The sequence below is a fragment of the Notothenia rossii genome (genome assembly GCF_949606895.1).
Source record: "Notothenia rossii genome assembly, chromosome: 10".
NCBI lineage: Eukaryota > Metazoa > Chordata > Actinopteri > Perciformes > Nototheniidae > Notothenia > Notothenia rossii.
In genome coordinates, this window is record NC_136908.1 from 18,531,124 (window position 1) to 18,554,933 (window position 23,810).

General features: G+C 41.0%; 3 protein-coding genes across 5 annotated transcripts in view; 1 reads left to right on the forward strand and 2 right to left on the reverse strand.

Moving 5' to 3' along the window:
- The window catches only part of celf3a (cugbp, Elav-like family member 3a), a 30,899-nt gene extending 25,773 nt beyond the window's left edge, over positions 1-5,126 (reverse strand). The window contains 2 exon segments of the mRNA XM_079653536.1: positions 906-1,058; positions 1,893-5,126. Coding sequence (XP_079509662.1) covers positions 906-1,050 — 145 coding nt within the window. The 5' untranslated portion in view covers positions 1,051-1,058; positions 1,893-5,126.
- LOC307022322 (heterogeneous nuclear ribonucleoprotein R) overlaps positions 1-23,810 on the forward strand; it is a 147,840-nt gene that overhangs the window by 113,949 nt on the left and 10,081 nt on the right. The gene's annotated exons all lie outside the window — the stretch shown is intronic.
- rprd2a (regulation of nuclear pre-mRNA domain containing 2a) lies at positions 5,277-23,765 on the reverse strand. 3 transcript variants are annotated; one of them, XR_013803250.1, is made up of 13 exons: positions 23,271-23,765; positions 16,324-16,453; positions 15,853-16,004; positions 15,410-15,462; positions 15,172-15,298; positions 14,884-15,059; positions 14,365-14,707; positions 12,737-13,144; positions 12,073-12,255; positions 9,913-11,954; positions 7,092-7,262; positions 6,936-6,982; positions 5,279-6,556 (listed from the first exon to the last, which is right to left on the reverse strand). XR_013803250.1 is itself a non-coding variant. In XM_079654253.1 (10 exons), the coding sequence occupies exons 1-10, from the start codon at positions 23,443-23,445 to the stop codon at positions 10,144-10,146; spliced, it is 3,558 nt and encodes a 1,185-aa protein (XP_079510379.1). In that variant the 5' UTR covers positions 23,446-23,765; the 3' UTR covers positions 9,292-10,143. The 3 variants fall into 3 exon arrangements, 1 of the variants encoding a protein (XP_079510379.1); XR_013803249.1 differs by having other exon boundaries at positions 5,277-6,982; XM_079654253.1 differs by lacking the exons at positions 5,279-6,556; positions 6,936-6,982; positions 7,092-7,262 and having other exon boundaries at positions 9,292-11,954.

Below are 23,810 nucleotides of genomic sequence, written 5' to 3' on the forward strand. Positions count from 1 at the left end.
TAGCTTTTTTTTCTCCTGCAGTTTTTAATTGTAGCATCCAGAGGTAGGCGTGAACGGAAACCTCCCAGCATGCATCAGTGGGGCCATTATCTCCTGTGTGTTTTACACCGTGCTCAACAATGTTTACACATTTCAATTGTTGTTACAGAGTTAGTTAGCTCCCCAGTGTGTGTATATATTGAAGAGTGACTCAGGCGAAAGAGTGTTTTGACCAATAATGTAAAAGTTGTTCAGTCACACTGAACTGAAAACTGCTCTCGACACTCAAGGTTTGGGTTTGTAGAAATATAATAACATTTTATTCTTAATGTGTGTTTGGTCTTTATAAAAGAGCTACCTCTTGTTTTCTTTCTCCTACAGTCTGTAAAGTATTTTTAGAAAACTCTGGGAATCACTTTATAAGACTAATGTATTATTAACTAAAATTATATTACATTTCAAAATAAAAAGGTTTTCTGAGGTAGATGAAATTAGGCCGAACACAGTTGAAAGAATTTAGTGTGAATCATTGCCTCATTAAAAAAAAAGAAGTCCCGGCTGATCAATACTTTAGTCAGTCCATGTCTAAAAGATTAAATATTTAAGACACGTAATATCTAAAATATTTATTTAATAGTCAGTCTGTGAAACGTGATGTATCAAACTTTTAACCAACTAAGCTTTCTTTTATAGATCAATGGTGCTTAACATCCGGTTTGGCCTCAGAGGGGTCATTACAAATGCTCCAGAGGGACAATGTCTAAGTGAATAGCTTTAACCTCTGATATTTACTGAGAATAAAAACCTGAGGACATATGACAGATATTTCAAAAACATGCCTCATCACTATATGATTAGACTAAATAAGCAGTATATTCCCCCCAAAGATTGTGTCGATTGTGAGTAATTGGCCCTTTATCCCTCACCTTTGTGCATCCCTGTGTATTTGTCCTTTATCACCGTCAACTCGTAGATCTTTCCAAACTGCTCGAAGATGGGCTTCAGGTCCTTCTCCTCCAGGTTTCGGGGGATTTGCCCGATGAAGAGCTTGATTGCGTCAGGCTCCTTCATTGAGAAGTCTAGGGAGGAATAAAAAAAAAAAACACACACACAGCAGGAGAGGCGGTCAGGAGGAGCAGACAGGAGCCTGCGGGCTTAAATTCACACTGCACAGGAGGTGCAAACAGGAGGCCGGGGATGGAGATGCAGATGGGAGCTTTCAGTGGAAATAGGGATGGATGGGGGGGGGGGGGGGGGGGGGGCTGTAATAACAGTTTCTACACCCTGTACTCCAAATGTGCTCTTACATTTTGGGAGTTTTAAACATCATTATCACAATGAAAACATAACATTATATTATAGTCTAAGATAATCATGTAAATGGGTTAACATCTCACTAAGTATCATAAAGACTCTATAATCTCTCTGTTGACTATGATTTTTAAATTGTAAGTATCATTTATGTAGTCATTTATTGCAACTACACATCGTTTTTGATACTATTTGACCAGCTGAAGCAACTACTTTGTTTGTTGTTGGCATTAAATACAAAATAAAAGCATCTAAATAACAGAAAATTAAATTATAATCTCATAACTTTCATATTCTTGGAAGTAGATGGACATTAGGGATCAATAATCATGATTGATGGTAAAGAGCTATGTTTGCCTGACATAGCCATGAATATAAATACATGTGATATCGTAGTAAATAATAGTACACAGTGCACTGATATTCTGTCTAGGCCGCCTATATAAGCCCCAAGAGAAACATGACAGTGTCTGTCATCACAGCTGGAGACCTGCGCTCTCTTTGTCGAGACACGGGTTACAACAACAATGACCCGAACATGATTTTACACATTTCACTCAAAACGAAACACAACAAATAGTTTCAAGAAATAAAAACCATACCTGTGGTGCTGTTCGTGGCAAAGACTCGGTGTGATCCGTGGATGTTTTTCTTCGTCCCCCCCGCTGTTATTTAGTTATTGAATCTCAATAATTCAGTTCATTTGTCTGTACGAGCGTCTTTGAATCCTGTAACAAGTTAGGCCTGTACCCCCCTTATAACAACACAAGTAACATCCAGCGACGGTCCTTTATTCGGCATGAGCGTCTTTTTCCAGATCTGCTTGTTGTTTTTTCCCTGACAGATGCTCCGTGTTTTTTCCCCCTTCCAAATAAATCTGACGTAAAAATAAACAAATGTCCGTCTCTGCTGAATCAAGAGTGTTGTGAATGATGAATTGAGGCTCCCTTCAATAGACCGTGGGGAATTGGCAGTCAGGTCGGCTGTCCTCTCTTCTCCCGCTCGCTGTGTGAGTGTGTGTATGTGTGTGTGTACTTATTTGACGTCGTAAGCCGGTGTCTCCCTCCTCCCTGTCCATCTCAGCTCCATCCCTCCTCCCCCCGGGCTGAACGAACCGTGATGTCTGCCGCCAGGGACCGTCGCAAAATTACCAACCCCGTGTCAGCCGGAGGTAATGAGAACACATGAAATACAGTCATGCCTGTCATGTCATTCTTAATTTGCATGTATCCGTTGTAAGGTTAGGTTCTGTAATTACTGACTTATGTATTTTTTCTCCATCAGACTTCAATATTGTGCACTGTTTCTCTTTTTTTTGGTGCCCTAATCCAAAACACATTTTCTTGAATGGACAATAATGTCTTCAAATACAAGATTATTATAAATGATATACGGTAGCTACCTCATAATAATACAAATGCACTATATTTAAAGATGTTTTATCTATTTATTGGCATTTATTTATGTCATAACCATGACTAAATACCCTAATGTTGACTATAGGTATCAACTAATGTATGTTAACTTATTATATCTTATGCTAGGCTATTAGAATGGGAACCTGTTGTTAGCTAAAATGGTAGCGCAAGGACATGTACTCACCCTTTGCTGCCTGTTATTATCTCTTTCTCCTTTCCCTTCCCTGTCTATCTTTGGCTATAACAAGGCAAAACGTTATCTTGAAAAAAAAGAGTAGGTCCCCCCTGTAAGTGGTACGGGTCATTTCCTGTGTGTTAAACCTTAATTTTTCCATTCCCTTGTTGGTACAAACTATTCTTCCACACTCTAAGTACAATACATGAACTGTAAACTTGTTTGATTTATGCAAATGGCTGGCTGTATTTTAAATTGTGTATTCCCAACATTTATTTTTCTATTTGGCTTGTTGGATTATTTGTGGAATATATTAAATATCACAAAGCTGTACGGTAAATTTCCAATCACATTTCCCAAACTGATATATTTATATTGTTTGTTTTGTTTAATTGGTTGTCCAAACCTGAAGATATTCTATTTAATATCATGACATAGAAAGAAAAAAAAACATTAATGTAACAAGCTATTTTTGGCATTAAATTACTCAAATGATAACTATTATATCAACATAGTCATGTCAGATGAGTATGCATTGTTTTTTATTAGCTGTTGATACCTTGATATTCAAAACAAATGGTGCTGTTTAATAAAATGTCTCCCACTCCTACCTTGTAGCATGCCCATCTTAATTTGAATTATATTTGTGGATGGCTAATTATTGTCAAAGTTTTGCGATACATCTGTTTTGCATAGCACTTTGTGGCCTTTTGCATTCATTGATAAACCAACCTTTCCAACTCAGTTGAGGTGAACTTATTTAATATACAGTGGGGCAAAAAAGTATTTAGTCAGCCACCAATTGTGCAAGTTCTCCCACTTAAAAAGATGGGAGAGGCCTGTAATTTTCATCCTAGGTACACTTCAACTATGAGAGACAGAATGGGGGGAAAGAATCCAGGAAATCACCTTGTAGGATTTTTAATGAATTATTTGGTAAATTCCTCTGTAAAATAAGTATTTGGTCTCCTACAAACAAACAAGATTTCTGGCTCTCACAGACTGTAACTTCTTCTTTAAGAGCCTCCTCTGTCCTCCACTTCTTAACTGTATTAATGGCACCTGTTTGAACTCGTTATCAGTATAAAAGACACCTGTCCACAACCTCAAACAGTCACACTCCAAACTCCACTATGGCCAAGACCAAAGAGCTGTCAAAGGACACCAGAAACAAAATTGTAGACCTGCACCAGGCTGGGAAGACTGAATCTGCAATAGGTAAGCAGCTTGGTGTGAAGAAATCAACTGTGGGAGCAATTATTAGAAAATGGAAGACATACAAGACCACTGATAATCTCCCTCGATCTGGGGCTCCACGCAAGATCTCACCCCGTGGGGTCAAAATGATCACAAGAACGGTGAGCAAAAATCCCAGAACCACACGGGGGGACCTAGTCAATGACCTGCAGAGAGCTGGGACCAAAGTAACAAAGGCTACCATCAGTAACACACTACGCCGCCAGGGACTCAAATCCTGCAGTGCCAGACGTGTCCCCCTGCTTAAGCCAGTACATGTCCAGGCCCGTCTGAAGTTTGCTAGAGAGCATTTAGATGATCCAGAAGAGGATTGGGGGAATGTCATATGGTCAGATGAAACCAAAATATAACTTTTTGGTAAAAACTCAACTAGACGTGTTTGGAGGAGAAAGAATGCTGAGTTGCATCCAAAGAACACCATAGCTACTGTGAAACATGGGGGTGGAAACATCATGCTTTGGGGCTGTTTTTCTGCAAAGGGACCAGGACGACTGATCCGTGTAAAGGAAAGAATGAATGGGGCCATGTATCGTGAGATTTTGAGTGACAACCTCCTTCCATCAGCAAGGGCATTGAAGATGAAACGTGGCTGGGTCTTTCAGCATGACAATGATCCCAAACACACCGCCCAGGCAACGAAGGAGTGGCTTCGTAAGAAGCATTTCAAGGTCCTGGAGTGGCCTAGCCAGTCTCCAGATCTCAACCCCATAGAAAATCTTTGGAGGGAGTTGAAAGTCCGTGTTGCCCAGCGACAGCCCCAAAACATCACTGCTCTAGAGGAGATCTGCATGGAGGAATGGGCCAAAATACCAGCAACAGTGTGTGAAAACCTTGTGAAGACTTACAGAAAACGTTTGACCTCTGTCATTGCCAACAAAGGGTATATAACAAAGTATTGAGATGAACGTTTGTTATTGACCAAATACTTATTTTCCATCATAATTTGCAAATAAATTCTTTAAAAATCAAAAAAATGGGATTTTCTGGATTTCTTTTCACATTTTGTCTCTCATAGTTGAGGTATACCTAGGATGAAAATTACAGGCCTCTCATCTTTTTAAGTGGGAGAACTTGCACAATTGGTTGCTGACTAAATACTTTTTTGCCCCAGTATATATATATATATATATATATTCAAAAAATGTTCCTTTGGAAGTCCAACTTTTTTTCCAGGGTGACATCTTATATTAAGTCTCTAAAGTTCAGTAATAGGGAATGGATGCACGGCTAGAGTTTAACAAGAACTAAACCTGCTAATACAAAGACGCAACTGAAACAAAGCCTTAAAAGCATTTTGGATGAAGTCATACAGCTAGGATATGCTTTAAGTTGGAAAATGTTAGACTTTAGGTAATCACATTTGAAGATAGGGCTGTTAAGAAGTCATGAGGATTTTTCTCTGAGGGATTTATCATATTTTTCGTTTTTATTGTAGACACCAAAAAAGCAGACGGTCCCTGACATCAAGAGATTTAAATCCGCCTTTTGTTCTCGCCGTGGAGCTGGCCCTGGTGCTGAAATGGGTCTAACTCCATTCGTGACAGGTTATCCTGAGAGTCTACAATATTTCCTCTCCTATTGAAAAAAACAAACATTAAATCAATTAGTGAGCTCTTAAAAGCTGGGACCGTGGTTTTACATCGCAAAAACGCAGACACACGCCCTGAGTGAAATCTCGACAGCATGTAAACAATGAGCCCACATGACACGCAGGAGGCTGCACACACCCCACTTGCGCACACGATGACACTTCAATGGAGTCACGATTTGGTTCTGCGTGGCTTCCGCAATATTAAACGTGTTTATTTAGAAAAACACAGCAAACCCCTGACCCAGGATTGAATCGTTAAATCCTTTATTTACAACAGGGGAGTATCTCCTTGGCTTGTCTCTAATGTTAACACCGCCATCTGCCATCAGTCACTAAATCCTGTCTTCTGCCCTTCAACCCCAATATAAGCCTACCGTGCGGGCAGCCAACCGAAAATGAATTAATGTTTATATAGGAAAGCTGCGCCACGAGAACATTTGAATGAGTTTTAGTGTCACTTTCACAATGGATGTCATTTTTTTCAGAGTGTAACCAACAACGACATCTGGTGACAAGCTGCAAAGACAAGCGAGGACAGTGGTCGTGAATATGTTGCACTAGGTAGAAGACATGGCAAAAGATTGTTTATTATGGGATTTTTATTAAGTGGCCTTTCGTGCTGTGGAATTGGTGAGTAATATATAAGTAATATACAGATAATGTGTTGGTAGCATGTTGTGTTTATTGGTTGAGGTGCAGCATATCTTTATTGTGTTGGGCAGTTCAATCTCTAACACAGCATCCATCACTTTTTTGGTGTCCTAAAAACTTGTAGCCTACTTGTTAAATAGAAAAAGTGTTAGTGCAGCAAGGTAGTTCTTCAACCTGTATTTTGAAACAAAAGAGTAAGGCACATTACAGGACTAAACCTTTTCAGAGGAAATACTTCAAACAAATGAATTATCTCCTTCCAAAAATGTCCCGCAAAATGTTTTTTTGCTTTTTCAACATTTTGAGAGAAATGGTTCTGAAAGGACATAAAACAGCTGCTAATTGTGAGAATAAACAGACAACACAAACTTGTTTTATTTTAAAGAAGGAAAAATAGATCTTTATTTCATAACAATGTGCATTAAATGACAATTTCTACATATTGCAGGTGTATAAATCCCTTGATGTTGTGGAACTCATTGAGATGTAATTGTTTGTATGAGCGACACAATATATAGTTTAAGAAGTATCCAATAACTCTGAATGTACTTACCCGAATGGGCCTCTCTGTTCATCCTCCCTGCTCTCCTGAGATTCCCCCTGAACACAAAGAAAAACAGAGACAATTTCAACATTTTATTTCCCCTCACCTTTGTATTGATTTGATTTCCTGCCAGTGTCTGATGTATTAAACTGGAGGCTCACTCACATCTCTCACATGCTGCACAGCATTCATGATAGAACAGAAGAGCCAGGAGCTGTGCAGGATTCAAAGAGGAGAGCCACCACAACATCAAACCCCCTCCTCCTCTTCATCATCAGTTAACATGTGGATAAGGTTCCCATCACATCAGACACATCAAAGTGTGGCTCTGGATCCCTGAGGGGGACGACAGCAGGAGGGAGGGAAGGAAAAGGAATAGGTTAGAAATCAAGGGAAATTAGATTTGTCTAAGGAAGTAAACATTATTTCCATCTCAGGATACATTATTAAACACACATCTGAATTATCATGGCATATTTCAGCACGTGGAGAACAATAAACGATATCATCAATCTCAGTGAAAAAGTATAAAAACATCTAGATTTTTTTTTACAATGGCTGCCATTCGTCTCACGAAGCAGGCTCGTAAAGTGAAAGTGATCCTGGAAAGGTCTACTGACATCTGGCGACGGTTCACCCACATTTACAGCACTATTTATTATCAGTAACGTTTTCTTATATGACTGATTACTTCGTCCCGACTCCTGCCTCGTAATAATAGTTTCTGTAAAATAAATCCGCACTACTTTATCACGCACAAAATCAAAAAATGTGTTCAAATCAGCTTTTAGTTCGTTTTTTATAATTGTCTCACCGTGTGCTGCACAGTTGCACGAGTGCTTTGTAAAAAATCGATCCTAATTTCCCTGAACAAAGGCTATAATGATTGGAGAGCAGGTCCTAATAAAGGTCAATCTCACCCAAAATAATGAATTACGTAGTCAGAGTAATTAACGTTGAAAAGTGAAACTTCCGCGTCTCGTTTGAGTCTACGAGTTAACCATTTCTTTTTCAAAACATCGAAATTCAGGTAATTCGGTAATATAAAATGTAACATGTGATTTATTTTTCTTAAACCGTGACTAAGCAGTTAAAAGAGCTTGGATAGTCTAAAAATTATATTTTGATAAATGTCATACGAATTGATTTATTCTAAGAGCATCAATTAAGTGAGTGATTAATTATCCAACAACGAAGTAAGGTGTTCAAGTCCAAAATATCCAATTAACATTTGATTATTTTTGCAAATTAATTAACCAAGTAGGACTTTAATGCCCGTTAGGTAATTGCCTAATCCATCTTACTGATTATCACTTTGGCTTGCAAACTTCTCCCACTGAAGGGTTACCTTAAAGAGGCAGAAACAGAAAGCCCTCTACTGTGCACTGAGGGAAACAAACACGTGTTCCAGAAGGGAAACAATGAAGCCTCGACTGGAGATGTGTCCATTACACCCCCACGGCAGATAGGGGGAAGGATTTCAAACCAAATAGAAAGCTTTAAGGCTCAATAGAGGCAGTTACACCTCATGTTATCAGATTTGGTTGAGTTCCCACTAGAAAAGCAGATTCATATTTTCAAAGATAAAAGTACAATTGAAAATATCAAAACGCAACATGGTTTAAGAATAACAGATATAAGAAATAACAGAATCAATGTATAAGCCCAGTAATCAGTGGAGAATAAGTTAAGCTTAATAGAGTCCACTGAAAACAACAGTCTTAGGTAAATTTCCCTAATCATCCACTAATCTAAATGTTAGATTGTATTACTAAAAGCAAACTTTGTGGAGAAAATACTACGAATGCAACATGAGACTTCTCTTTCACCTGTAACTGACCACACTAAGTAACTGTCTTTTATGGTCGGTCAAGTTATCTGTGGCCCGACTAACCAAACAGAAAAGTTCACACAGGTTAAAGTAACCTCGGTGTGGACAATATTTAAAGTTTTTTTTAAAAATAATATTGAATTATTTAACTAGAGCAGACCTTTTTTTCAACCTATGGTAATGTTAACTTTTCTTTACAAAATGGCAGCATTTGAAGGAAATGCCTTATGATCGACGTGTTACCATTTGGATGCAGTTAATGTACGCAAGTTAGGCAGATTTGTAGTCCTTGAATGATTACTTTTACCTCTCTGGAATAATATTGCATGGTAACAGCAAACTTTTTAAGACCTAATAGAAAACTAACAGTGGATCAAACCCTTCCCTATAATCTTATTCCCCATGAGTATCAAAATAGTCATGAGTAATTCTTCAAAAAGCACTGACGCACTCCGGTGCTGCGTACAGACGATGACTAATAGGTAGGGGCAGTGGTGCAACAGTCTAAGGATCAAAGGATAAAAACAACACACATTTTTCAAACTCAGATTTTTATTAGTCAGTACAAGTAAAACGAAACTGAAGACGATTTTCTTCATCCCCTCCAAAAATGCACTTCTGCGTCGGAGTTGAAGGCAGAAAGAAACTCACAGCTCTCTCCTCCTTTGAGTAGACATGTGCCGCTCTCCGAAACCTAAAACTATCGCCGCAGGTATCTCACGCACAGGTGGAGAAAGCATCGCTTCACAAATATATAACATTCGGTGTAGAAACAATGCAAAAATGTTTTGCCTAAAATATGCGAACGAGAATCGTAGAAGGAACATAAATTCTATAACATATTTCAGACCCAAAGGGATTTAATTTAAATTGAGTTTTTACCAAAAGCTACTTGAAACTGCTGATTTGAAGAGAAGCGGTCAAAACTGCTCACTGAAAAAATGATATAACAGCAGAAACATTGCACCAACTACATTCTTTTGTTTCTCTTTTAGCAAAAATAACTATCATCGAGTTCAACGTCCGGTACGAGTTAACCTACACTTGAGCGCATGCACACACGCATACCATGCACACACTCAAATGACGCTCTAATCCATATTTAATACAATGCTTCACACAAAAAGTGAATTATATATATATATATATATCCACCTCTTATTTTCTTTCATCTTCTGTCTTCACTCTTCCGCTCAGCAGCCCCCTCAGAGCCTCCTGGTGTCTCTTGTTCTCCTGCTTTATTCTTCGCCCCTCGTCTGGTATCAGCTGAATTCATTCCTGGTGACCACCTCTGCTCTTTCATCCACCTAGATTTTCACAGGTGTGGAACTCTGACCCTGCCTTCATGACATCCAGTGATTTAAGAGCTCAGAGCTTCATGCCCACTCAGTACCGTGGGGGTTGAAAGGGTCTTTTCGGGGGGAACATTGGACCAGGATGTCCGCCTCCTCTTGGACCAGGTCGTTTGCCTCTTAACCTTGGACCGGGGCCCTGGAACCGAGGAAATGCTGCATGTGGGGGTCCTCCGGGGTGTGGGTGGTGTGCTGGGTGAGGAGGCCGATGTGGAGGCCGTGGTCCAGGATGACGAATTTCATGATGATGTGGTGGAAGTGGTCTCCTGGGAGCGAAGTGCGGAGGACGGGGGTTGTGGCCCTGGTAGTAAGGGTCCTCTGAGGCCGAGAGAGGGGGAGCGGGGGGCCCTCGAACTCTGGGGTAGTGCTGCGGAGGGTTACCTGGCCTGTGATAAGGATCTTCTGGGTGGGGGAAATTGTCTTCTTGAAAGAAATGGGCATCATAGTGATCATGATGGCGGGGGTCATCTTGGTAACCCAGGTCGTCTGGGTGAGGGGGGAAATCTTCCGGGTGAGAAGGAAGGGGTCTTTCTAGGTGAGGATGGAAGTCTTCAGGGTGAGGATGGAAGTCTTCAGGGTGAGGATGGAAGTCTTCAGGGTGAGGATGGAAGTCTTCAGGGTGAGGATGATGCGGTCTGTCGAGTTCATAGGGCGAATCATCAGGATGGAACATGGATTTGTGTTGATGGTCGTGGACGATCATCCCGCTGATGACACTGTCACCTCGGGGCCCGATCGCCTTCCCCATCCCAGCGCCGGGCCCCGGGTGCTGCTGCTCTGGTGGCATCATCATACTGCTGCTGTTCCCAGAAGGAGGGGCGTCTAAAACTTGAGGAGGGGGAGGGAGCTTTGGGACAGGAGGGAGGGTACCTCTGAAGTAAACAGGGGCCGTGGCGGCGTCCTGCTGGGGGGCCAACTGTTGAGGTTCCCGAAATGTCTCTGTTTGGTATGGATAAAGTCCAGAGGAGTTGTGCTCTCCAGGCCCCGTCACATTGTAGCCTCTGGGTTGCTGGGAGTTCCCCCCTTGGTAACTGTCCCCATACCAACCGCTTTCACTCCCCCCCTGAAAGCCTTTCATTGTCTGTGTGCTACCGGCACCACCTGGGGGTCTTACTCCAGGCCCCGGCCCTCCTGTTTGTGCAGACATCTGCTGGTAGTGAGCACCGGGGGCGGCCATGCCATGCTCCGAAACGTTGTGTTGGCCGTAAGGGTACGGCTGGTATGCCTGCCCGTTCTGAGGGCCCCCCCCGGGCTGCAGGCGGGCCTGCTGTGGGGGATTGTTGTGCTGACTGCTGTTCTGGTATGCTACAGGAGCCATGGTAACCGTATCTCCAATCGATGACTGATTTGTCTTGGAGGTGAACGGGACCACCACAGGCTCGTCCATTATTTCATCTTGAGTTGGGGTGCTGCCGCCCTCATCCCGCACTGGGGTCCCGCCCTGGTTGTCTGTCCCAGTTACAGGGCTGAGGTTGTCCGCTGCTGCCACAGGCTTTGTGGGAAGACTAATGCCAAACGCATTGAAAGCCGGGTTCCCCTGCAGGAAGCTGTGGATTTTAGACTCTAAGCTATCCGAGGACAAGGCCGGTGATTTCTCTGTAGTCAGATCCATGTCCCGATGGAGAGCCTGGACCAGAGCAGATGCTGCATTTGAAGTCTTGGGCGGGGCTTGGGAACTCAGACTCAGCCTTTCAGTGGCGCTGTGTGAAGAAGGCACAGGTGCAACAGGCGGGAGAGACGGGCTCGGAGAGGGTGCTGCTGACGCGGATGTGGATGACGGAGGGATTTTTCCTGTACTGGACGAGACTGAGGAAACATTTGGGCTGCTCAGAAGAGAAGAGATACCTGAGTGAAGAGAGAAGAATACAGAAATGTCCTTTAAGCAAACATACCTCTTTGAATGTGTGATATCAAATAAAAAATGTTTTTATTTTCAGACAAAACAAGGACTCCTTTTTCTCACCCCCGAGGCTGCCTCTACCCTGGACTTTGGAGAGAGCGCCCAGGATGTCTGCAGAACTCATGTCCACCTTAGAGAGGAGGTTCACCAGAGAGCTGGCTTCATGAGGGGCCACAGGGGCTGCTGGTGGACTCTTCAATGAGGAGGCAGCAGGGGAGCCTGCAGGAGGACTCTCCACTAATGGTCCTATAACACAGAGAGGGATACAAGGTGTTTTAACCACGAAAGCCCTTAAATATAACAATAGGATGTTGGTAACATATTTTTAATAAAGAAAGAAAATATTTGATACATACACCACACCATACTATGTCTTAGAGATGCATTTATTACAATTGTGTTCCATTTCCATCAGTTTTCACTATGTATGGCAGCTGATGCCAACTTGTGGCCAGCTGTGTTCATGTTGTTCCACAATGACTTATTATAGACTTGCAGGAGTAACAAAGTGCAAGCTTTATTTCTTCTTCACTCACACTGAAGAACTCCCAAACTGACGACATTATGTGTATGTAGCATTACCAGTATTATGTCATCAGACTGGTGACAATCGCTTTGGAAAGGTGGCCAATCAATCATTGCATCTTTACTTTGTGTTACATTTGATCACCATTTTACTTTTCTTTTACAGTTTTCAAATAGTGTTTCAGTCGCCATCAGCACTCACCTGTGTTCTTCATGACTGCATTCAAACTGTTGAGGATGGAGCCAATTTTACCCAGGTCCACACTTTCCACTGCTGCACGAGGCACTACAGGAGCCGCTGGTACAGGAGGAGCTGTTATAGGAGGAGCTGTTATAGGAGGAGCTGCTGCAGGAGGAGCTGTTAAAGGAGGAGTAACTGTAGGAGGAGTAACTGCTGGAGGAGTAACTGCTGGAGGAGTAACTGTAGGAGGAGTAACTGCTGGAGGAGTAACTGCTGGAGGAGTAACTGCTGGATTACGTGCAGGAGGAGTAACTGCAGGAGTAAGTGCAGGGGGCGGGACCTGTGTGACAGGCTGCTCTGGTGCCACTGCTGCCTCCGCTTTTAAAGAGGACACCTTTGGTTGGATGGGGCTTTCAATCTGTTCCTCAACTGAAGAGAGAGATACAGCAGAGAGGGAGAGAGAGAGTTTTGATCAGATATGCACTTCATATAATAAAAAAGGACAATTATCTCATGTTATTTTCTAAATAGGCAACACAATCAAGTTTGTCTTTGTTTTGTTTTTAAAGCTCAGTTAATTTATGGGAACGTAGTCCAGTTATTTGTGAAAAATAAAAATGTATTACACAGGTTATATTTGATTCAGTATAGAAACCAAGTTCTTATCTCGCATAATTTAGGAAAAATAGTTAATTACACAGTCTGTAGATATTATGCAAAATATTGAAATAATGTAGGTCTCTATAAAAGAAACCTCAATCAGCTGACTATGTACTACTAAATAAATGTCTCCATTATTTTGTTCAAAATGTCAGTAAATAGTTCATATCCAGTTCCAGCTCAGTATGAGTGGATAATTGAAAGCACAATCACACGGTTAATATCACACAAGAACCAGTATAACAATAACATCTCTGCAAAAGACTTATATAATGTCCGGCAGTGGCTCAGTCAGTAGGGGCTTGGACGGGGAGCTGTGGGGTCGCCGGTTCAAGTCCCCGACCAGACCTAACATATGGAGTGTGGACTGCTACTTGGAGAGGTCCCAGTTCACCTCCTGCCCTGCCGTGGTGCCCTTGAGCAAGGCACACCCCCCCTTCCCCCCTCACTCCAATTGCTGTGCAATAGCTGCCCACTGCTCCTAGTACTAGACTCCTGGTACATGTGTGACCATTAAAGAGGGTTTCATCCCTCCCAATTCTAATAATATAAAAATCTATAAACTTTAAGTGCATGTATATACTGGTGAAAATAACATCCAACCTATCAGAGTTTAGTTTGGTATAAACATAGCACATACAGCCTGGACATTTACCTAGACATAAATAAAAGTGGTAAAAAAATGCAGATTTTCTGAAGTCTGAGACATCTGTAAAAATGTGTCTAATTGTAATTAGATGGCTCTAAGGGTGGGAAAAGTGTCGTAGCCAAATTGGCTGGAAGAAGACATTCTTGGATGGTCTCCGCTGACATATGAAAGTTGTGACAGGAGTTTTGTGGGATCTCTGCATGATTCAGTGACTTCACTTGTCTATTTCTTTAACACATTTCCTGCATATCGCTGCCAGAGGCATTCATAGATGTTACATTTAAAAAGCCCTCACCGAGCAGTCAGTCATTAAGTCCCTCATCAGCAGCCCACTCCTTACCTATAATGCCGCCGCTGTCCATTTCTTCGTCAGAGAGCTCCATGTCCTCCACCTCACGGTTGTCACTCTGCCCGACGGTCTCCATTTGTTTTGGGGATCCTCCCGGGGAGGACAGCGGGCTCGGGGCCGGCGCGTCGGCTTCATCCTCCATCGCACAGCCGTCAAGATCTGGATCGGGGTGGGCCATCTCCAGGTCGTGAAAAGGGGACTCTGAGCCCGTTGGAGAGGGAGCGTCTGCGGAAGGCGAGGGGATGGGAGACTCGTCCATGTCTGGGAGGTTGGCCTTCAGGGAATCCAGTTTACGCTTCAGGTGGGAAACCCGGTTGGCGAACGTCTGGTAGGCCTTGAGAGGAGAAGTAATAGAGTTTCAATGAATGAAAAGTCAAACTAAAATGGACTAACAAATAATGCTAAGATAATTTGAATGAAATACATTTTTCTAAATTGCAAGCATGTAAACTTAGTTGTAGGTGGGAAGCAAGGTTCGTGATATCTGACACCAAACTCACTGTCACTCACATTAGCAACAATCTTGACCTCCTTGTACTGCATCTCGTAGAAGATATCTGCGTTGCTGAGGGACTGCATGAGAGGAGGCCCTACTTTGATTTGTTGGTCAAAGAACTTGACAAAGTCTTGCAGTTGCGCACTTCCTTCCTCAAAGTCCTTGGAGAATTTCTTTCCTCCTGCCTTATCTGTAAAAAGCAAGAATGTAAGGGTGATTTTTAAGGGAATGCAAACCAAGGGCCATCTGTGTGTTGTAGGAGGACAGACGGTACAAGAGTAATAGATGAGTAGAGCTGGCACCTTTGAGTCTCTTGAGGGCATCAGAACTGCAGATGTCGACTCTCATCGCTGCCAGCTGTTTCTCTCTCAGGTCCAACTCCTCCAGAGACTTCTTGTACTTGGACAGATCGTCAAACAGAGCCTGGGGCTAAAGCAGAGAGAGCAGGTAGCCACAATGTCAGACCATCAGATACAAGCATTACTGTTGAATAACAATTTTCCAGTTTAGGTTGGTTTAAAACTTTAATGTCTTGCTCACCACAAACTCAGCAACAATTTTGGACTGTAGATCTGCTTTAGACTCGACTGGAGCTTTAAAAAAAAAAAAGAAGAAAAATGAGATATTACATTAAATTCGGTATTTGGATAACAGAATATAATATAAATGTTAAAAATGCATGTTCTTGCATTCATTACAAAATGAAAAGCTGTACCCCCCGGTATACAGAGGTGCAACAGGAAAGGATACATTTTTATTCATAATAAAAAAATGGTAAAAATAAAAACAGTTAGGTGTGAAAAACATTATTTAGCATTATTTTAACATAATGTGACCAAAGTGGATGGAAATCATGTGGATACATATCAAATGTGAGTCAAGGTCTAACTAGAATTTAAAATGAAATCAAACTATGCAAGATTGGTACTGTGGTCAGGTTCTTTTTAAATAAAACAAATTAAAAAGCTGAATTGGGCATTTACTTTTTTGCTCCACAGGGGTCTCGGGAGGGGAATCCTCTTTGACTAAGTTGCTCCTGAGCTCAGTGATGAGGGTCCCTGCATACACCCCCCTCTCCTCCCAGATGGAAATGATCCTCTCCACAGCTTTTAACACCTTTGGGTCACCTTCAGTGCTAGAGAAACAAGGACAGAATAACTATAAGGGAGCGCAGAGATTTATGTTGTGTTGTTTTAATGGCATTTGTGTTTTATATGTGAGGCTTTTCTTTGAACGAATGAAACAACAAAAAGGACAAAGCTGAAAAACAAAGTGAGAAACAAAAGTAGAAGACACGATGAGGTAGAAAAGAAGGAGTTGAAGCTAAGAACAACATAAAAAAGACAATTATTATTGCATCTAATAATCTGTGCATTACATCAGGACTGTCTGGCAAACAGAATAAAATAAAAAGATATAATAATTGATGAACCCCATCTCTAAAAACGACTTACTTGACCAGCAAGAAGGCTTCAGGGAGCATCTCAGCGAACGCCGTACGGTAAACGATGGCATTTTTCCTTTTACAGTTCTGAATGACATCGTTAGCGACGTAAAAAAGGTTGAGCCTCTGTGAGGTGTCGGCTGTTGAGAGGAGAAAGACACGTAATGTTATTAGTTAGTTAGTAGGAGCAAAAAACAACTTCTTTTAGAGAATTTCTAAATTTGTGAAGATTTTGGGGGATTTCAGGATTGTGTTAGTTCTGTCTGTTTGCACATAGGATTCAATGTGATTTATCATTTTAAACCAGTGCAATCATAACACCCAAGTTCTGTTTGTTTTATTTAAACTTTACTGACTCACTAAACATTTTCCCAGAACACCTTTTCTTTCATTGCCTGAAAATTAAGAATCACACACAATTGTCGATCGCATAAACCATTTAATTAAAAGGACAGAGTATTCTGTGTCAACTTAGATTACTTAGAAAAGGTATTCAAATGAATAATGACAAGCCATATAAATGCTGAATAACTCCACTTTAATACCATGCAATTTGTGCAACAGATACATTTGAAAAGTGACAAGATCTATGCAAAAACTATCTCGTTTGAAATAAATACATTTTGATCAGGGCCCTTCTAAACATTAACTGTGACCAGGGGGGGGGGGGGTCATATCTTTGAAATCACAGCCCATGCGTTTACGCTAAAAGGTTATTTGCCACCAACAAAGTTTCCATTGACTTGCTTAAATGCATCTTGAGAGGATACAGAGAAAAATACAATGTCCTCCTCAAAGCAAAAACTCAGCAGTTACAGCTTTTTAACTACAAAATATAATGTATAAAAGCTGTTGTAAACCATCAAATATATAAAGTTACTCATCTACCCACAGTGTCACTTATTTTATTAAAAACACCATCAATAAGTATTGCAAGTAAAAATGACAGTTACACATGCTACACCAACATGTTGTAGTTTAAATGTGTGATGTATTCAGTAAACCGAAAGCAAAGATTTATGTTAGACTGTTCTCCGTTAAACAACATTTGAACTTTCTGACACACATTTCAAAACACGCCAAAAAACAGCAAGCTGAGAGAAGGACAGACAAAAATAACAGAAGGCCAAATCTCTATAGACGAGTTTGTAGGAGTAAATCTACAGCCAAACAGCCAACTCGGGCATAGAAGTAGTCAAAACAGAAATAGATTATCTGAAGCCACTGTGGGTATGAAAATTATAGAATGGTTTGGAACATTGGAACAGTGAAACAAAACAAAATGCAGTCAACGTGCAAAACGAAATGCCCTTTATAAATCACAGTAAATGAAAGTGCTCCATTTATTTTTTTAAAACAGCACCTGTTTTTATGATAGAAACCAGAGAAATCCCCATTGTTTAAAAATAGGAAGCGGTACAGGTATACAGTTGTCTGACAGTGTATTTTGACTACTTCTGCAAGAGGCAAAATACATTAGTAAATACAAAAATACTACTGGATACATTTTTTTTCAAACAAACAGTCCTCCTCATTACTTACAAAGCCCTCAACAACCAGGCCCCCCCTACCTCACAGACCTGCTGCACCACCACACCCCTTCCCGCTGCCTCCGCTCATCAGAAGCCAACCTCCTATCCATCCCCACCCGCACCAATCACCGGACCAGGGGGGACAGGGCCTTCTCCGTCGCTGCCCCCTCCCTCTGGAACTCACTCCCACAACCCATCAGAGACTGCACTGACCTCACCACCTTCAAAAAACTCACCTCTTCAATCTGGCTTTTAATGTGTGATTGTTTTTGTATTATTTGACTTTAACTTTAACTTTAACTATATATTTATTTGTTGTTCCTTTCTTCTCTCTTCACTATTATCTGTAAAGCGTGTTTGAGCACCTGTAAAAGCGCTAACAAATTAAATGTATTATTATTATTATTATTATTATTATTATTATTAAACAAATCTTCTATCCAACAGCACAGAGGAAGTCAAGAGGAAGCACAGATTACCAAACTATTTAAAAGAATTTGTGCGGTTATATTTTGTATATTGGTGCACCTTACATATACGGTATGTTCATTATTTATGTTTGTTTTTAGGGATGTCCCGATCACCTTTTTTTGCTCCCGATCCGATTCCGATCATTTGATTTTGACAATTTGACGATACCGATTTTTCCCGATCCGATCTTTATGCAATGCATTAAGAGAAAAAAAAGAAAAAAAGCATTCAAGTTGTCCCTTAAGGTTATTTTTTTATTTAAATTGGATATTCTATCCAACATGGATATAGCTTCTTTTTTTCACAGCAGCATTGGATCAGTTCAGTTGTGCAGCATTAGATCAAAATAAAGCTTATCAGTACTCGTTAGCTTACTGCTACAATTAGACACTGCGCCCTGCCCACTCTGTTGCCAGATTTGAGAGAAATAAGCAACCAGGGGCCGTATTCACAAAGCATTTTATCTTACCGCTAGGAGTGCTCCTAACTCGCGCTAAAACATTTTACGTAGGAGTTTTTTCTTAAAAGTTATTCACAAAGCCGCTGAGACCTACTCATACTAAGGATAAATCACTAAGAGTGAACTAAGAGTGACGCGCCATTGCTATGGATTACGTCGATTCTCGTGCAAGAGTTTAGAAGCGGTCAGTACGGTGATTGGTTGTTCAGAGCAGGCGGTCTCGGTGAAACTCATCCGCAACATCCCACAAACGAGCCCACTAAATCACCGAAAAACAAGGAAATAGCCTAGGCTAGAAATGTATTCCTATCAAATAGTTATGGACAGTGCAGTTAGCAGAATACACGCATGATGACAAGTTTGTGCAGACCACGATAATGACGTTGTATATGCACGTTAAAGAGAGAGAGCAAACAATAAAAATACATAAATTGCATTAAATCAAGGAGGCAATTAAAAGCACCCCGCAAACTATTATCCAATGAGCATATTTCCAGCACTTAAACACTTTCAATAACAGCCCATACCGCCGTTAAAGCCCCCCTATCATGATGAATGAAAACAATCTGCGTGTTGATAGAATGTACTTTCTTTCTATTGACGAACACGTCCTCATCTTTTGAGGGCGCAATTATTTTTATGTGCGTCCCGTCAATAGCACCGACCGCACCGGGCATACCTGCAATTGCCATGAAGTTGGCTTTGATCCTGTGTAGTTGTTGATTGTCCAAAGGAAACCGGATAAACTGTTGGATGATATGTGGTCTAGAGAGCGCGCTGATGGTTTGGTTTATGGCACGGCTGACTGATGTTTGCGATATTCCTAAATCGTCGGCATTGCAAAGTTGCATTTTCCCTGTTGCTAAATATCGTAGTGTTGCCAAACATTTTATTTCCGGACTAATCGGGTTATTCCTGTTAGTCGGGATGTTATTGCATCCCGCACTAATTCCACAACAAGTTTGATACCCTCACGATTTAGCCTTTATCTCTTGATCAATTCACAGTCTTCCATTGTCTCCAAAACATTTCGTCTCGCAGCCATTTTCAGATTCTTTGTGAATAGGTCTTACTGAGTTAGGAGTCCTCTCGAGGACTTTTAAGCTCTCCTAAACTTAGGTGCTACTTTTAGCCCTAAAATACTCTGTGAATTGCTCTTAGTGAATACAATTAGGAGTCCTAAATTTAAGACTGACACGCCCATTATGTTTAGGAGTTTCTCCTAAATTCGCCAGTTAGGAGCTACTTTTAGCCCTAAGATCCTTTGTGAATACGGCCCCTGGTCTATGAAAACAAGCCCCAAAGAAGCAACACATACATGATGTTGTGTAATTTGAAACCAAAACTAAGGCCTCAGGATGACTTTAAGACTTGAACATGGTCCTTTTTGTTTTGTAACATTGAATTAAAAAAATAAAATAAAGTATTTAAAAAAAATATATATATTTTTTTAAATCCCGATCCCCGATTTTTTTCTCCCGATTCCGATCTTTTGAAAATCACGTGATCGGCTCCGATCCCCGATCACGCGATCGGATCATCTCTATTTGTTTTACAATTGTTTACTGTAAAAACATAACAACAAAGGCTATAACAATTTCCCAGAGACAAAGGCAACATACTTGACGTGATTTAAATAATTCAAAACTGTAACTTGGTTTTTTTAAGACTTGTTAACGTCTCAGTTTTGACTTTTTCACTTATCTTCTGAAAATCTTTAAGAGAACTCTTTAACAATGAATACACCCAGCCTTTTGAATCCAATTTGAGACTCAATCATCCAGAAAACGTCAGGGTTTTCAATGCACTATTTTCATATAGCATACATCTTTTCTGGCTCCTGAAAAAGTATTTAAAGTACATTTTTTGTACAATTTTCATTACTTATTCTGTAAAAAAACTAGGATTTGGTAAGACATTTGTCAATGTAAACTGGCAATTGTTGGCTGCTCTATCAGTGACAATGAAATGTGCGTGCCTAAAGCAGAAATATTTTAAGCTATTTTTTTTCTTTACTTCCCAAATTTACCATTATTCTTATGCATCATTAATGAATAAAAACATTTGAGTGTTTCTAATTTTGCAAAAAACCTTTAGTGCAGTGCCATGTGTCTATCATATATCGCCCCCGCTGAAGTAACAGAAAGTCAATTTTTATACTTCAGTCTTTGCATTTGAGTGGATTAGTGAAACTGAGTGTATTTAACAGGTTCGCCATGCATTTGCTAAATCTATCAGTCCCTGTGCAACTGTAACGTAAATCAAACATCAAAAGAGGGTTTTCAAGTTATTTTAGTTGTGCCCAGTCCAACTAATGTATCATAAATTAAAAGAGAGCAAAAAGAAGAGGATTGCACGTTCATGTTCAGCAAATGTTTTGTTAAGATTAATAAAATTGAGTAAGCCATGAAATCATGACTCAGTTCCCTACCTTTTCAATACTTTTTCAAAAAAGTTGATCATTAAACCAAATAAAAATAGTTTAAATCATGACAATGATTATGAAAAATATATAAAGGAGCACAGTAAAAAAACTGAAATAATAATTTGTGAAACGTGTGCAAATGTTTTGAGCACACAGGTCATTCTGCACATGTATTTGTCTTATTGTATCCAACTGGCAAATGTATCACTGATGTAAAATCAACACTTAAAAAGGTCCAATGTCATGCTTTTCCGGTTTTTACCTGTCCCCTTGTGTGTTATGAAGGTTTTTATGCATGTAAACGGTGTGCAGAGTCAAAACCCTCAAAGTACACCCTGAAGCGAGCAAAACTCTAACGGTACGTCCACACAGCCGCGTTAAAAAAATCTTGGAGGTGGGCGTATCTGAAGCTTGGGAATTTTTTGCGAGCAACGCGACCAACAACCAATAACATGAATCTCCCACCCCCGACATACAAAGCAATAGCAATGTTAAAACGAAGTAAGCTTGATATAAAATCCCCAAACAGGTGAAAACCTACCAGTTTCACCCACTGTCTCTGCCACCTCCCTGGTTCCTCCGGTTTGTATCCCGGTAAGTTAATAGGGACTGGTCATAAAGAACCGGGTGATTTGCTACCGCAATAACTCATTTCTCCTCCATTTTTAGGAATATAGAAAATGAACTGCGGTCTGGCTCTCCCAGCTTGCACGCAGTTTGATTGGCTAGCGCTTGTACTGTCAGATTTGCATAAACGGGATTTGATTGGCTGACGCTTCCACCTCAGCTTCAAAAGTTGAACATTGCTCAACTTTTGAATCCTGAAAATCCTGGAAATCTTCGCTTTGCTTCCCACAATGCAGTTCGGCGAAAAGTGAGGCAACGTGACATCACCCCATTCAAAGTGAATGGGCAGAAGCGTTGGAAGGTTTTTTAACGCTGCAGTGTGGACGGGCCATAACACAGAAAATACCTCCCCAAAACGCCTCGTTGGAGATACGTCATTGTCCATTGTTTACTTCCTGGGTACTGTGACGTAGGAATGGCCAGTAGCCGCGCCCAGAGCTATGACGTGATACGGTCATGCAGTACCCGGAACCAAATGGACCAATCCGTGGAGCCGTTACGTTAAGCCCCTGCTGATTGGTCCAAATTGACCAATCCACGGACTTCCTCACACACACACTCAGTGCAGGCAGCTCTGCTGATTTCTCCTCCCAGGCTGCAGGCTGATAACAGACAGTTGGGATCGCGGCGAAATTCTCTCTGCAGACCCATTCTCACAGCGTTTATCAACCTTTTTCTTACTCAATCTCAAGCCACACTTATTGTTTTTACTTCGGCTGTGACTTTGTGTGTGCTCAGGATGAGTTTGGCTGTGTTTCGCTGTGTATCGCTAAACAAAGAAACCACACCTCCACGGAGCTCAACGCGATTCACAACTTCCCGACCAATCAGAGCACACTGTGCTCACAGGGAGGGTGGGGGCTGGAGCTATTGGAGCTACAGCGAGCCGTTAAAGGCAGAGAGTGAAATTCAGTGAATACACGTAGTTTACAGAGATGCTGTACGAGAAACCAATGTGAGTTTGGAAAATTGCACAATATAAATATATTCTAGTAGACCTCAACAATGGAATTATGATCAGTGGAAATGGCCATGACATGGGACCTTTAAATAAGACTTAAGTTACACCTGGAGTAAATTCACAAGCTACTCTGCAGCATACAAGCTAATTACAATTAGCTGCACCTTTGATAACACTTGAATGTATCAATCATAATAATAAAAAAACATGTCATATTATTCTGAAATCGGTCAATCTGCAGAATGAGTACTTTTACCATTGATTATTTAAGTATATTCTGATGCTTATACTTTTGAACATTTTGATTGCAGGACTTTGACAGAGTACTCCTACACTCTGCTATATCTACTTTAACTCAAGTATAAGATCCAAGTACTTCTTCCACCGCTGATGAACGTTTCCATATCAACGTTGTCAACAATGATATGAACAACAACACAATAACATCACTGGGACGTCATAACATAGTAAAGGTACTCACATTTCTTCAAACACTTCATCCAGTGCCGCACAATCAGGCTGTGGTACTTCTTGTTGTCGATGCACCACGTTGACAGTCCCTGTATTGAGTCCATGGTGTTGGACACGCTCTGAAACCTTTTCCCCATCGTGGACTCGAAAGAGCCGCCAGAAGAGGCTCGTGTGCCTGCTGCCATGTCCGGAGGAGCTCGCGCTGCTCACTACCATTCCAAAAGGCAAACTGACGTTAGCCGGGGCTAGCACTTAGCTTAGCATGCTATCTTAACGTAGCACAAACATCCCTTTCAGTACACTCTTAGCTGTTTTTAAAATGTTACAAAACACTAAATGCTCGGTATGCTGTTTTCATAGATGTCTTAGTATATTACTTATCCCTGTGTGTCTCTGTATGAGCGCTAGTAGTTTATCAAACCTAATATTTAAAGCTAAAACTTAGCGCCTTGAGACATCCTAGAGCACTGTTTACTCCTCGCTGGTGGAGGGATGAAGGACACTTCCGCAAACACGACATCATTATGGCGCCACCCAGTGCTACGGAAGG

What these genes read in the sequence shown, in the direction of transcription:
- rprd2a (XM_079654253.1), bottom strand. Translation starts at nt 23,445, where the DNA reads ATGGCAGCAGGCACACGAGCCTCTTCTGGCGGCTCTTTCGAGTCCACG. An exon ending in AGGTCAAGATTGTTGCTAAT is followed by an intron (nt 14,708 to 14,883) that starts GTGAGTGACAGT and finishes TCTCCTCTCAAG; the next exon opens with GCCTACCAGACGTTCGCCAA. An exon ending in GGGTAGAGGCAGCCTCGGGG is followed by an intron (nt 11,955 to 12,072) that starts GTGAGAAAAAGG and finishes CTCTTCACTCAG; the next exon opens with GTATCTCTTCTCTTCTGAGC.